Raw genomic sequence first — 12,911 nt, 5'->3', positions numbered from 1 at the left:
TGCACTATCTACAATGGGAACAGCTATCTACAGTGTCTACAGTAGGAAAAGAAATCTACACTGTCTACAATGGGAACAGCTAACTACACTGTCTACAGTAGGAACCGGTATCTACACTGTCTACAAAGGGAACAGCTATCTACACTGTCTACAATAGGAATAGCTATCTAGAGTGTCTACAGTAGGAACAGCTATCTACACTGTGTAAAAAGGGAACAGCTATCTGCACTATCTACAATGGGAACAGCTATCTACAGTGTCTACAGTAGGAACAGCTATATACACTGTCTCGAATAGGAACAGCTATCTACACTGTCTACAGTAAGAACAGCTATCTACACTGTCTACAATGGGAACAGCTATTTGCACTATCTACAATGGGAACAGCTATCTACAGTGTTTACAGTAGGAAAAGCAACCTAGACTGTCTACAGTAGGAACAGTTATATACACTGTCTACAGTAGGAACAGTTATCTACACTGTCTACAATGGGAACAGCTATCTACACTGTCTACAGTAGGAACAGCTATCTACACTGTCTACAATAAGAACAGCTATCTACACTGTCTACAATGGGAACAGCTATCTACACTATCTACAATGGGAACAGCTATCTACAGTGTCTACAGTAGGAACAGGTATCTACACTGTCCACAATGGGAACAGATATCTACGCTATCTACAATGGGAACACCTATCTAAAGTGCCTACAGTAGGAACAGCTATCTACAGTGTCTACAATGGGAACAACTATCTACACTGTCTACAATGGGAACAGCTACCTACACTGTCTATAATGGGAACAGCTATCTACAGTGTCTACAGTAGGAACACCTATGTACACTGTCTACAATGGGAACAGCTATCTACACTGTCTACAATAGGAACAGCTATCTACACTGTCTACAGGAAGAAGAGCTATACACACTGTCTACAATGAGAACAGCTATCTACACTATCTGCAATGGGAACAGCTATCTACAGTGTCTACAGTAGGAACACCTATGTACACTGTCTACAATGGGAACAGCTATCTACACTGTCTAAAATAGGAACAGCTATCTACACTGTCTACAGTAAGAAGAGCTATCTACACTGTCTACAATGGGAACAGCTATCTACACTATCTACAATGGGAACAGCTCTCCACAGTGTCTACAGTAGGAAAAGAAATCTACACTGTCTACAATGGGAGCAGCTAACTACACTGTCTACAGTAGGAACAGCTATCTACACTGTGTACAATGGGAACAGCTATCTACACTGTCTACAATAGGAACAGCTCTCTAGAGTGTCTACAGTAGGAACAGCTTTCTACACTGTCTACAGTAGGAACAGCTATCTACACTGTCTACTATGGGAACAGCTATCTACACTACCTACAATAGGAACAGCTATCTACAGTGTCTACAGTAGGAACAGCTATCTACACTTTTTACAATAGGAACAGCTATTTACGCTGTCTACAATAGGAACAGCTATTTACAGTGTCTACAGTAGGAACAGCTATCTACAGTGTCTACAATGGGAACAACTATCTACACTGTCTACAATGGGAACAGCTACCTACACTGTCTATAATGGGAACCGCTATCTACAGTGTCTACAGTAGGAACACCTATGTACACTGTCTAGAATGGGAACAGCTATCTACACTTTCTACAATAGGAACAGCTATCTACACTGTCTACAGTAAGAACAGCTATCTACACGAACAGCTATCTACACTGTCTACAATGGGAACAGCTATCTACACTATCTACAATGGGAACAGCTGTCTACAGTGTCTACAGTAGGAAAAGCAATCTACACTGTCTACAATGGGAACAGCTAACTACACTGTCTACAGTAGGAACAGCTATCTACACTGTGTAGAATGGGAACAGCTATCTACGCTGTCTACATTAGGAACAGCTATCTACAGTGTCTACAGTAGGAACAGCTATCTACACTGTCTACAGTAGTATTATGGGAACAGCTCTCTTCGCCTGTGTAGAATGGAAGCAGCTGTGTACACTGTGTGTACTAAGAGCTAATGTGTTTACTCTGTTTGTTACATAAACAGCTTAGAAGTGTTTAGGTGATCCAATTTATTTTGTCACCTCTCAGGTGTTGTCGTAGCATGGACTAGAGTGTTGTTGATTAGTCTGCATTGTCCTGAAAACCGTAATATATGGAGAAACATTTTTTTTAGAACTTGCTAGATTTGCATAAGTGTAAAACTTGCGAGTTTAGCTCGACGTGCGTATAATATTTATTGTGTGCTCAAGGTATAAAGTCGTGTTGCCAACCGGAGTAGTTAACATGGTGTGAGGATTTTAACAAACCCAGCCAAGACTAAGGTCGACAGCGATCACCGCTAGTTTCTCGGAAGTATCATTTCTCTCAATCTACAATTGCTGAATTGGAGCATTTACCAGCGCCGAAAGGAAACTTCACGCCGGGCCCCGAATGCTACCAAAAGTGCTTGGATTGGGTTGAGGAATGTGAACTCCTCCTGAATGGCCCGTTAGCTTCGAAGAGCAAAGCCGTGAAAGCAAATTATGTTCTCATTTGGGCAGGGAAAACTGGAAGAACACACATCAAGTCACTGAATCTCACAGCGGAACAGAAGGGAGATCCAAGCATGCTGTTAAAAAAGTTCGTGGAGTGGACAAAGCCGAAATCCAACGCACTTGCAGCAGCAGCAAATTTCCGCCGCTTGGAGCAAGGTGATCTTAGCCTTGCAGAGTACATTGACAAAGCCACTATTCTGTGCGGCCAGTGTGAATATCCTCCGGAAGCCTGCGATCGACTACTTCGGGATGCAATAGTTATTGGGCTACGTTCCAAAGAGGCCTATTATAAGTGCATTGAAAAAGGCTCAGCATTGACGCTGGAAGAGGCGATAGAAATCGCTCAGAATCAAGATGCTACAGCACACCAGGTTGGTTATATGCGACCAGAATTCAAAGGCGATCCACTACAGATGAAAGTTCATAAACTCCAAGGAAACAGGCAGTTAGGAACCAAGTGGAACCGCAGACAGCAGCCACAGATACCAGGTTCCAATGATCAGCCCTATAGGATAGGTTCCAATGATCAGAAACAAGTAAAGTCTAAAAGAGAAAGCTGTTTCAACTGTGGAGCGAAACCGCCACATCCCAAAAGTGAGTGTCCCGCAAAGAAGGCAAAGTGCTTCAAGTGCGGGAAGGAAGGGCATTACGGTTCCGTGTGCAGATCAAAGAGGAAAGATGTACGTGTCAATGAGATACAAGTCCAGTCTGCAACAGCTCCCGAGTGCGTGGAATACGTACCGGATGAATATGAGCCAGTTTACTTTAATGCGCCTATTCATCACTTCAAGACAGTAACAGTGGAAAGTCTTAATCATCCAAAGTCAGAACCTCATATCCGCCCATTATAGCTGAGCCAGGAATCTTCTTCACAAATCTTCCCGATTGACTGTGAGGTTGATACCGGAGCAAGTTGCAACATTCTGCCATTGTACAAGGCTAAAGCACTCTTCGGAAAAGACTTGAAATTGGGCAAACCAACCGTGAATCTCAAAGGCTACAATGACAGTCCAGTGGGAAACCTTGGGTCCTGCATTGTGTACCTTTACCATGGTAACAAGATATACAGAGTTTTGTGCGAGGTCGCAGACAGCAAAGGTCATATGATCCTAGGCAGGAAGCAAGCGTTAGTTATGGAATACGTCAGTTTCCCTGAAATCCAGAAACGTGCTTTCCAAGCTAAGGCAGAAAGGTCTATCAAGACGCTCTTGGACGAGCCCGCAAAAACCACTGATGGTCTAGCAATTCCAAGAGTTCAGAAACGCACTGATCCAGTGGTACCAATGATCCAAAAGCGTACTCAAGAGAGGATAACTATTAATTGGAGGACACACTCATTGCCCACAACTAAGGAACTTTGCCAGGTGGACCTTATCGCATCCAGTTAAAAGAAGGCTATAAACCCGTTCAACACCCACCACGCCATGTTGCGGTTAGCCTGAAGCCACCCTACTGAGCAGAATTGGAGAGATTGACACAGCTTGAAGTCATTAAAGAAGTAAGAGAGCACACTGAGTGGATTAACTCCATTGCCCCGGTTAAGAAACTTGACGGTTCCTTGCGGCTATGTCTTGATCCTAAAGATCTCAACCAAGCTATAAAGAGGAATCAGTGGTACAGCAGAACAGTTGATGACATCCTACCGGAACTAGCAGATTCGAAGTATTTCAGCTTGCTTGACGCGAAGTCGGGATATTGGCACGTCCCTCTTGACAGAGAGAGCAGTTTCCTGACAACCTTCAATACACCCTGGGGCAAGTACCGATGGTTACGCCTACCCTTTGGGCTAAAGGTAGCAGGAGATGTTTTCCAGGAAAGAATCGACAGAGTGCTGAGAAATGTCCCCAATAGCACTGGAATCGCTGACGATATTCTTTGCCATGGCAATGAAGAAACTGCCCATGACGCTGCAGTCATCACCCTGCTAGAGACAGCGAGAGCTAACAATCTCACCTTCAATGCAAACAAATTTGTGTTCAAGTCTCAAGATTGTGCATTCTTTGGAGGGCATCTTACCCCATCCGGGTACAAGATCGACCCTAAAAAAGTGCAAGCTATCTCAGAGATGAAACCACCAGAGAACCTTCAAGATTTGCAAAGCTTCCTGGGACTGGTGAACTACCTGAACCGATTCAGTCCCACACTGGCAGATTTAACAGCACCGCTTAGGGCGCTCTGTAAGAAGGACACTCTCTTTACCTGGGAGAGCTCGCAGCAAGCAGCATTTGAAGCTATCAAGAAAGAGATTACAAGTGCACCAGTGTTGGCATATTTTGATCATTCCAAAACTAGCACTATTCAGTCAAACGCATCCAAGAAAGGCTTAGGAGCAGTTCTACTCCAAGATGACAAACCTGTGATCTACGCATCACGAGCCCTCACTGGGACGGAGCAACGTTACTCGAACATTGAACGAGAGCTACTTACTCAGTGTTGTCTTTGCTCTTGAGAGATTTCACCATTATGTCTATGGGTACACAGCGACGGTCCAAACAGACCACAAGCCATTGGTCAGCGTGTGGAAGAAATCCATAGTATGTAACTCACCGCGACTTCAGAGGCTATTGCTGAGACTATCCCAGTATAATGTAAACAATGAATACCTGAAAAGAAAGGATAATGTCATAGCTGACGCGCTGTCCAGAGTGTCTCCACAACCAACACCTAAAGAAGGAGAAGACTAGTAAGATTTCATCCCAGTTCACATGCTCACAGAGGATATCCCCGCCGATTCTACGAGGATTGGAGATTTCAGACGCGCAACTGCAAAAGACACTACTTCCGGTTTACTGATGCAGGTGGGAGCAAATGGATGGCCTGAATTGAAGAAAGCTTTCCACCCACTTCTTGTAGACTATTGGACGTACAGAGAAGAGATCAGCGCAGAGAATGGTCTATTGTTCAAAGGACATAGACTCATAGTTCCTGAGAAATTGCGTAACGGAGTCCTACAAACCATCCCACGAGGGTCATTTTGGTTTTGAGAAGAATGCAGCTGAGAGCCCGAGAAGCAGTATTCTGGCCAGGAATAACCTCAGATTTACTACAGACAGCACAGAGCTGCGAAGTGTGCCAGACGTTCTCCAGGAGCCAACAGCGCGAAACACTGTTGCCCCATGAGGTTCCTCAAGGACCTTGGGAGAAGTTAGGAATTGATTTCTTCGAATTTCGGTCTACTACCTATCTCCTGATAGCAGACTACTACAGTAGGTTTCCTATGATCAGAAAAGTACGCAGCACCAACGCAAACGCTACTACAGAGATTCTGAAGCAGGTGTTTAGCGAATATGGAGTACCTCAAACCGTTATGACAGACAATGGCCCCTCATTCTCGTCAAAGGAGTTTGCAACATTCGCGAACCAGTACCGATTTGGTCACATCACGTCTAGCCCACGTTACCCGCAGAGTAATGGTTTTATTGAACGTATGGTGCAGACGGTCAAGCAGTCCATGAGAAAATGTGCAGCCGCAGGACATCATCCAAACTTAGCTATGTTGGTCTACAGAGCCGCACCTCTTACTACTAGTATACCGTCACCCGCAGAACTATTGAATGGACGAAAGTACAGAGCATTACTTCCAATCAGATCCCCTATCCAGAATCCCCATTGCCAGCTTGTCCGAGAACAGATGGTGAAAGACAAGGGCAAAATGTGCGAGCACTAGAACATGATCTATCTTCACTGTCACAGAATCAGAGAGTCTACGTACAACTTCACCCCCAGTGTAACCAGAGGACTCCAGCAACTATTACCAAAACGCCAGTTACGTCTCAACCGAGATCGTGCAGTGTCGAAACTACTAATGGAGCCCAGTTAGTGACAAATCGTCGCTTCATTCTCTCAGCTCAAGAGACTGCTCCGATACCTGCTGTGAGTGTGAAGCGTAATGACAGCAGTAGCAGCGAACGACCGAGACGAGTGATTACAAAACCTAAAAGACTTATCGAGACAATTTAGTTTCCGCATTTCAGTTAAGGCCTTAAGCCATTTTCAATTAGAGGGGAGATGTTGCATAATCAGCTTAGAAGTGTTTAGGTGATCCAATTTATTCTGTCACCTCTCAGGTGTTGTCGTAGCATGGACTAGAGTGTTGTTGACTAGTCTGCATTGTCCTGAAAACCGTAATATATGCAGAGACAATTTTTTTAGAACTTGCTAGATTTGCATAAGTATAAAACTTGCGAGTTGAGCTTGACGTGCGTATAATATTTAGTGTGTGCTCAAGGAATAAAGTCGTGTTGCCAATCGGAGTAGTTAACACTGTACAACAGGAGCTGTTATTTTATTTGTTTGTGATAGAAATCTTATCTTTGTATTGTTATTGATACATCTATGTACAGATCAAAGGTCAATTTAGAATAAAAAATCGTCAGTTGTGGAAAGGCACTTGGATTGTGTAGGAGAAACGACCATCAAGCCCTCGGTGCTCTTTTTTTAAATTCTATATTGTTGTAGTCTAACTCTATAGCAAGAACATGGTGTAAACCTTTTACAGACAATTCACTAGTTACGGTGGCCCGTAAGGGACATTGCATTTGGTGATCAGTTTTCCTGTTTTAAATTTCAAACTCGAAAATTTGTGTTCACAAACTGGAAATTTTGCGTTTGCAAACTCGAAATTTCGAGCTTCGAAACTCGCATTTTTTAGTTCACAAACTTCAAATTTCAAGTTTGTAAACTTGTCAGTGTAAAATGCAGACTGCAGACTAAGAAAGCTTATAATTTAGCTAACATGTACAGTTAGCACTTCTGAAGGGTTTAGGCTTTTTCAACAGTAAAATTATAACCTTAGTCTGCATTTTACCCCTTGTCTGCAGTTTTATTTTACTCTGACCGGTTTGTGAACTTAAAATTTCGAGTTTCTGAATTCAAAATTTCGAGTTTCTACACTTAAAAGTTCGAGTTTGCAAAATTTTAAGTTTGAAATTTGAAGCCGGGAAAGTGATCACGAAATACCATGTCCCTTGCGGGGCACCCTATTTAGTTCAGGTGTGTTTAGTCACTAGACTGTTATCTATGAGTCAGACTCAGAAAACACTTCTCTAAGAACAAGGAGTTCAGACCAAAGAAGTCGGAAGTTTAGCACCTACAACTGGGATTTGTATGACAGAATTTGGTTCGAAATAGCGGGAAACTCGAAATATCCGAGTTCGAAGCACTCAGTATTTTCCTTCTCTTAAATATTGCGTTCGACGGAGGAGAACTCGATCTAATTTTCTTGTGTGTGGCTGGTGGTGCAAGATTTCTCCATAAGGGACACCAAATTAGCCGCCCACAAGATTCTTTTGTTGTTTGCAGTTATCTGCAGCTCCTTAAGTTTCTACTTTTCAAACTAGCCAAGCCCTTTACTTTAATGATCATTTAATGATTTCTCTAAATCAACTGTTATGACCCCATCTTTTCCTTCTTGTTTCAACTGCAATCAGTCGAGTTGGCTGTCCCTACTGTAAGCAGTATACCTAATGTAGAGAGTATACACACCTGCTCCCAATATAGACAGTTTAGATATCTTTTCCCATTGTAGACAGTGTAGATAGCTGTTCCTAGGGTAGACAATGTAGATAACTGTTCCCATTGTAAACAGTGTAGATAGCTGTTCCCATTGTAGACAGTGTAGATAGCTGTTCCTTGGGTAGATAGTGTAGATAGCTGTTCCCATTGTAGACAGTGTAGATAGCTGTTCTTATTGTAGACAGTGTAGATAGCTGTTCCTACTGTAGACAGTGTAGATAGCTGTTCCCATTGTAGACAGTGTAGATAACTGTTCCTACTGTAGACAGTGTAGATAGTTGTTCCTACTGTAGACAGTGTAGATAGCTGTTCCCATTGTAGACAGTGTAGATAACTGTTCCTACTGTAGAAAGTGTAGATAGCTGTTCCCATTGTAGACAGTGTAGATATCTGTTCCTACTGTAGACACTGTAGATAGCTGTTCCTACTGTAGACAGTGTAGATAGCTGTTCCCATTGTACACAGCGTATATAGCTGTTCCTACTGTAGACAGTGTAGATAGCTGTTCCCTTTGTAGACAGTGTAGATAACTGTTCCTACTGTAGACAGTGTAAATAGCTGTTCCTACTGTAGATAGTGTAGATAGCTGTTCCTACTGTAGACAGTGTAGATAGTTGTTCCCATTGTAGCACTTATGTCCAGGTTTGCACCTAATTAGATGCACGCCCAATTTTGACATCCAACACAAAGTGTCCCCTTAAGTCTAAGCATTTGCTACCTATTTTTAACAATAACGTAAGGGTAAAGGTTAGCGTTATTTTTAGCTTAGGATAAATACAGCTGTTTGTCTTTATTTGAGGAGCAGCATTTGCGGGACACTTTGTGACGTTGATTGTTTGTATTCCGAGACACAGTGATGTTAAAGTTGGAGAGAAGAGCAAGGGGACACTTCATGACGCTTATTGCAATCCGCATGCATCTAATTTGGTGCAAACCTGGACATATCTCCTTTGTAGAAAGTGTAGATAGCTGTTCAAACTGTACACAGTGTAGATAGCTGTTCCACTTCTACAAAGTGTAGATAGCTGTTCCTACTGTAGACAGTGTAGATAGCTGTTCCTACTGTAGACAGTGTAGATAGCTGTTCCCATTGTAGATAGTGTAGATAACTGTTCCTACTGTAGACAGTGTAGATAGCTGTTCCCATTGTAGACAGTGTAGATAACTGTTCCTACTGTCGACAGTGTAGATAGCTGTTCCTACTGTAGACAGTGTAAATAACTGTTCCTACCATAGACAGTGAAGATAACTGTTTCCATTGTAGAGAGTGTAGAGAGCCTTTTCTACCGTAGACAGTGTAGATAGCTGTGATGAACAATGAACATTGAATCGAAGAGAACTTGATTACGTAATTAAGCTTTTGTTCTGACTTGGATAAGATACGTTTCTGTTCTGTTTCATTTATCGAGTTTTACGCCCCTGTCTTCATGTACTATTGTTCACAGTTTGAATCAATTATATAACTAGCCATTCCCGTGTTTTTTACCCGTTTTTACAACTGTACACGTGAATTGTACCCTTATAAGAGAACGCCCCTTAAGTTTTTGTGGAGTTGGAGTTAGGAGATCTTCGGAGCAACACTGGAGTTTTCAGAGCAGTTTTATCTTTTTCGGAGTTACGTAACGTTGGAGTTTCTTTAGCCCTTCAAACAGGATCAGACGTAAGTTTCGGCCTATTATATGTAGCTTTCGTTTTGCTTTCAATTTGTTTCTTTTGTGATTAGTCTTAGCCCCTTTTTTTTGATCTCGTGCATTGTAATTTCCCCTTTTAGTTTTCACCGCATGTGTACAATAATTCAGACGAGTTGGTGTTCAAATTAAACGCTGTTGAGTCAACTTGTGCTGTTGAGTTCTATACTGTGGTTGACACTTCCCGATCTCCAGTGCACAACATCCCGTGTCCGCTGCACTGGGTACGCGACAATAGCTGTTCCTTCTGTAGACAGTGTTACGATAGCTGTTCCTACTGTAGACAGCGTAGATAGCTGTTCCTAGTGTAGACGGTGTAGATAGCTGTTCCTACTGTAGACAGTGTAGATAGCAGTTCCCATTGTAGACAGTGTAGATAACTGTTCCTAGACAGTGTAGATAACTGTTCCCATTGTAGACAGTGTAGATAGCTGTTTGTATGTAGACCGTTCAGTTTAATGTACATGACGAGTAGCTGACACTTTCCTCTTACCATTTGCATATATTCGTGATAGCGTATCATGAAATTGCGACCCATTTTTTTCTGTTCTTCTAGAGAGTGCTGTGTTCACGAGAGCCAATGATAGTCCCGGAAACGCGTCACGTGCCATATAGCGCGACTCATGGGCAGACATTTTTCGCCAGTGAAGGAAGCAGAGGTGAGGAGACCTCTACGAAATATGGAGGACCTTTTTGACGACTGTACAGGTTACGATTTTGACTTTGTTGATGAATTGCAAGAGGATCAGGTCTGCCCAATCTGTAAAGGAGCAATGCGGGATCCTGTGCAAATCGTTGAATGCGGACATCAATTTTGCGAATATTGTTTCAGGAGGTCGCAGAGGTATGGTAGATACATGTACAAACACATTCATTTATTTCCGGGTTATAAATTTTCTAAGTATTTTTCCTAAAAACGGGCAGTCAAATCTGGTACACGTTCTCGTCCTCGTCCTAGAATGTAAAGGTCCCTGATTTCAGGGCCTGAACAATCGATGGAAATCGATGATTGGAAAATTGAAGACCAATTTCCAATCGCACAGGACTACACTGTAGTTTGCTTGTAAAGCCCCTGATTGAGTTGTAGTTAGCTGAAGACTCAACTGATGGGTAAAGTAAGTACGCACAAGTACACAACACACAAGTTGACAATATTAAGATGCCAAAGCCAGAGGCTTATATGGCGTACATGTAGGTCAGAGAGTTACAATTTGCTGCTAATTAAGTTACGATGAGAATAAAATGTAATAATTACAGTATTAACTGAGAAAAGGAAAACTATTACACCATATAAAGAACTAATACAGCATATAAAGCAAAATAAACAATACAATTAATGATAGTCACAGGAAAAAATAACAGATTCCCATTTTTGGATATTTTAGGGTATTTTGAAGAGTACCAATAAAAATCCCAAATTTGGCAAAGTGAGACAAGTCCCAACCAGGGAATTCCCAACCAAGTTCCCTGACTGGGACTTGTCTCACTCTTCCAAATTTGGGATTTTTGTTGGTATTCTTCAAAATACCCTAAAATATCCAAAAATGGGAATCTGTTATTTTTTCCTGTGAGTGTGCAAAAAGTAATAAAGAAAAGAGTGTAAACTATAGGTGGAAAAGCAAGAGTTCAACTGTCAGTAATTAATTTACTTGGTATAAAAATTTATAATGATTGAAAATAATCTCTCAGTTCATGTTTTTGAAAGAGTAAGTGAATTACGAAGTAAGAAAGGAATGTCATTCCAAATTTGAGGACTCTGTACCTGAAGAGAAAAAGAATATTTGTGAGTACGGAGATGTAAGTTGTCTTTTTGCCTGGTGAGATATTGATGACAATCAGAGTTAAGAATGAAAAGAGATGAAAGAGAAGAGGGCAAGAGCTTCTGCATGTGAAGGAAGGGTTAGCCAAATTGAGGGTTTTGGTTACTTTCCAAAAGTTAAAAAAATGACCTGCAACGAGTGACCTGGGGGATGTGACCTGTGTTTTAGACCCACCGGTTTGTTTCTGTATTGGTAAATCAGAGACATGTGTTTTGTACCTACCCAGTGGGAATGGCTCACTCACAAGCACCCCAAGCTCAGTGTGAGCATGGCTGACAAAAATATTACGATTTGTATGAGAATTCCGATAAAAAGCTTAAGAAGATAATTATATGAAAAAAATCTCAATTAAAAAGCCTAACCTTATTGCCATTGTGGATAGCTTCCTTCCCGTGTGGTTATTTTTCAGATCCGACGCCATTTGAGCCATTTTTCAATTTTCTGGGTTGTCAACGGTTATAATAAAATCCCAAGGCTGGAGACTAAACTCCCAGGAGCCACCAATTTGAGTCAAATATCCCTGGATAAAATGTTCCCACGGTCACAATTCCACACCAGAATCAATTGACAAAGATTGAACTTTCATGTCAACCCATCATCAATGCAATAGCAGTCCTGCGAGCAATGTGTGGCAGTTAATGTTGAAACAAAACAGCTTTCAAAGGAGGTGCTTTTTCACCAAAGTGGCCACAGCTTCGACTGAGCCTTACTGGGGTGGCAGACCGTAGTTTGGCAGCTGCAGATTTTTTTATCCCCCTGGGTCTCCTGACATGACTGCATTGACTTAACATGGAAATAGCCATGCTCACACTGAGTTTGGGGCACCTGTGCTGTAAAGAGGTCTATTACTGTAATGTGCAGAAAGAACTGAGGTTTCCCAAGCTATTCGTTGTTGTGTGAATTGGCTTGTACCAGGTGGCAGGGAAATAGCAATTGATTGTGCAACGTGAAGGTTGTTTTAGTCTATGTTACTCCTTACAAATGGCACCTCTAAATGTATGATCAATGATTCGATCCGATGTGAATTTGATTTTGAGTGTGATTGTGTCATTGGGAATGTAACCCTATTATCAAAGATTTTAAATAGGTGCTTTTAAGGTCATTATATTATCTTTTCTGGTCAATGTCAAAATTATTAGACTTTTTAGCGGTCACAACTCAACGATCGTTGTCAATAAGTTTAATTTATTTTGTGGGTTGGAATAGTTCCCAAGTTATGGATTTGTAGTTGCTCTTTGAAGGTAATGTTTAAGGCGCCTTTTTACTCCTGCCGCATTCATTGTTTTAGTTAAAATAATGTTTGGAAGAACAGAATTATTGATTATATAGATAT

General features: G+C 41.7%; 1 protein-coding gene across 2 annotated transcripts in view; it reads left to right on the top strand.

The window, feature by feature from the left end:
- Positions 1 to 10,366: 10,366 nt before the first annotated feature.
- Positions 10,367 to 12,911, top strand: part of LOC138021733 (TNF receptor-associated factor 5-like) — a 36,377-nt gene continuing 33,832 nt past the window's right edge. For both annotated transcript variants that reach the window (XM_068868723.1, XM_068868721.1), the window contains exon 1: positions 10,367 to 10,602. In XM_068868723.1, the coding sequence (XP_068724824.1) occupies positions 10,382 to 10,602 (221 nt within the window). In that variant the 5' untranslated portion in view covers positions 10,367 to 10,381. The remainder of the gene's footprint in view (positions 10,603 to 12,911) is intronic.

Source organism: Montipora capricornis, chromosome 10 (genome assembly GCF_036669925.1).
Source record: "Montipora capricornis isolate CH-2021 chromosome 10, ASM3666992v2, whole genome shotgun sequence".
NCBI classification, from domain to species: Eukaryota; Metazoa; Cnidaria; class Anthozoa; order Scleractinia; family Acroporidae; genus Montipora; species Montipora capricornis.
This window is presented reverse-complemented; position numbering and strand designations above follow the sequence as displayed.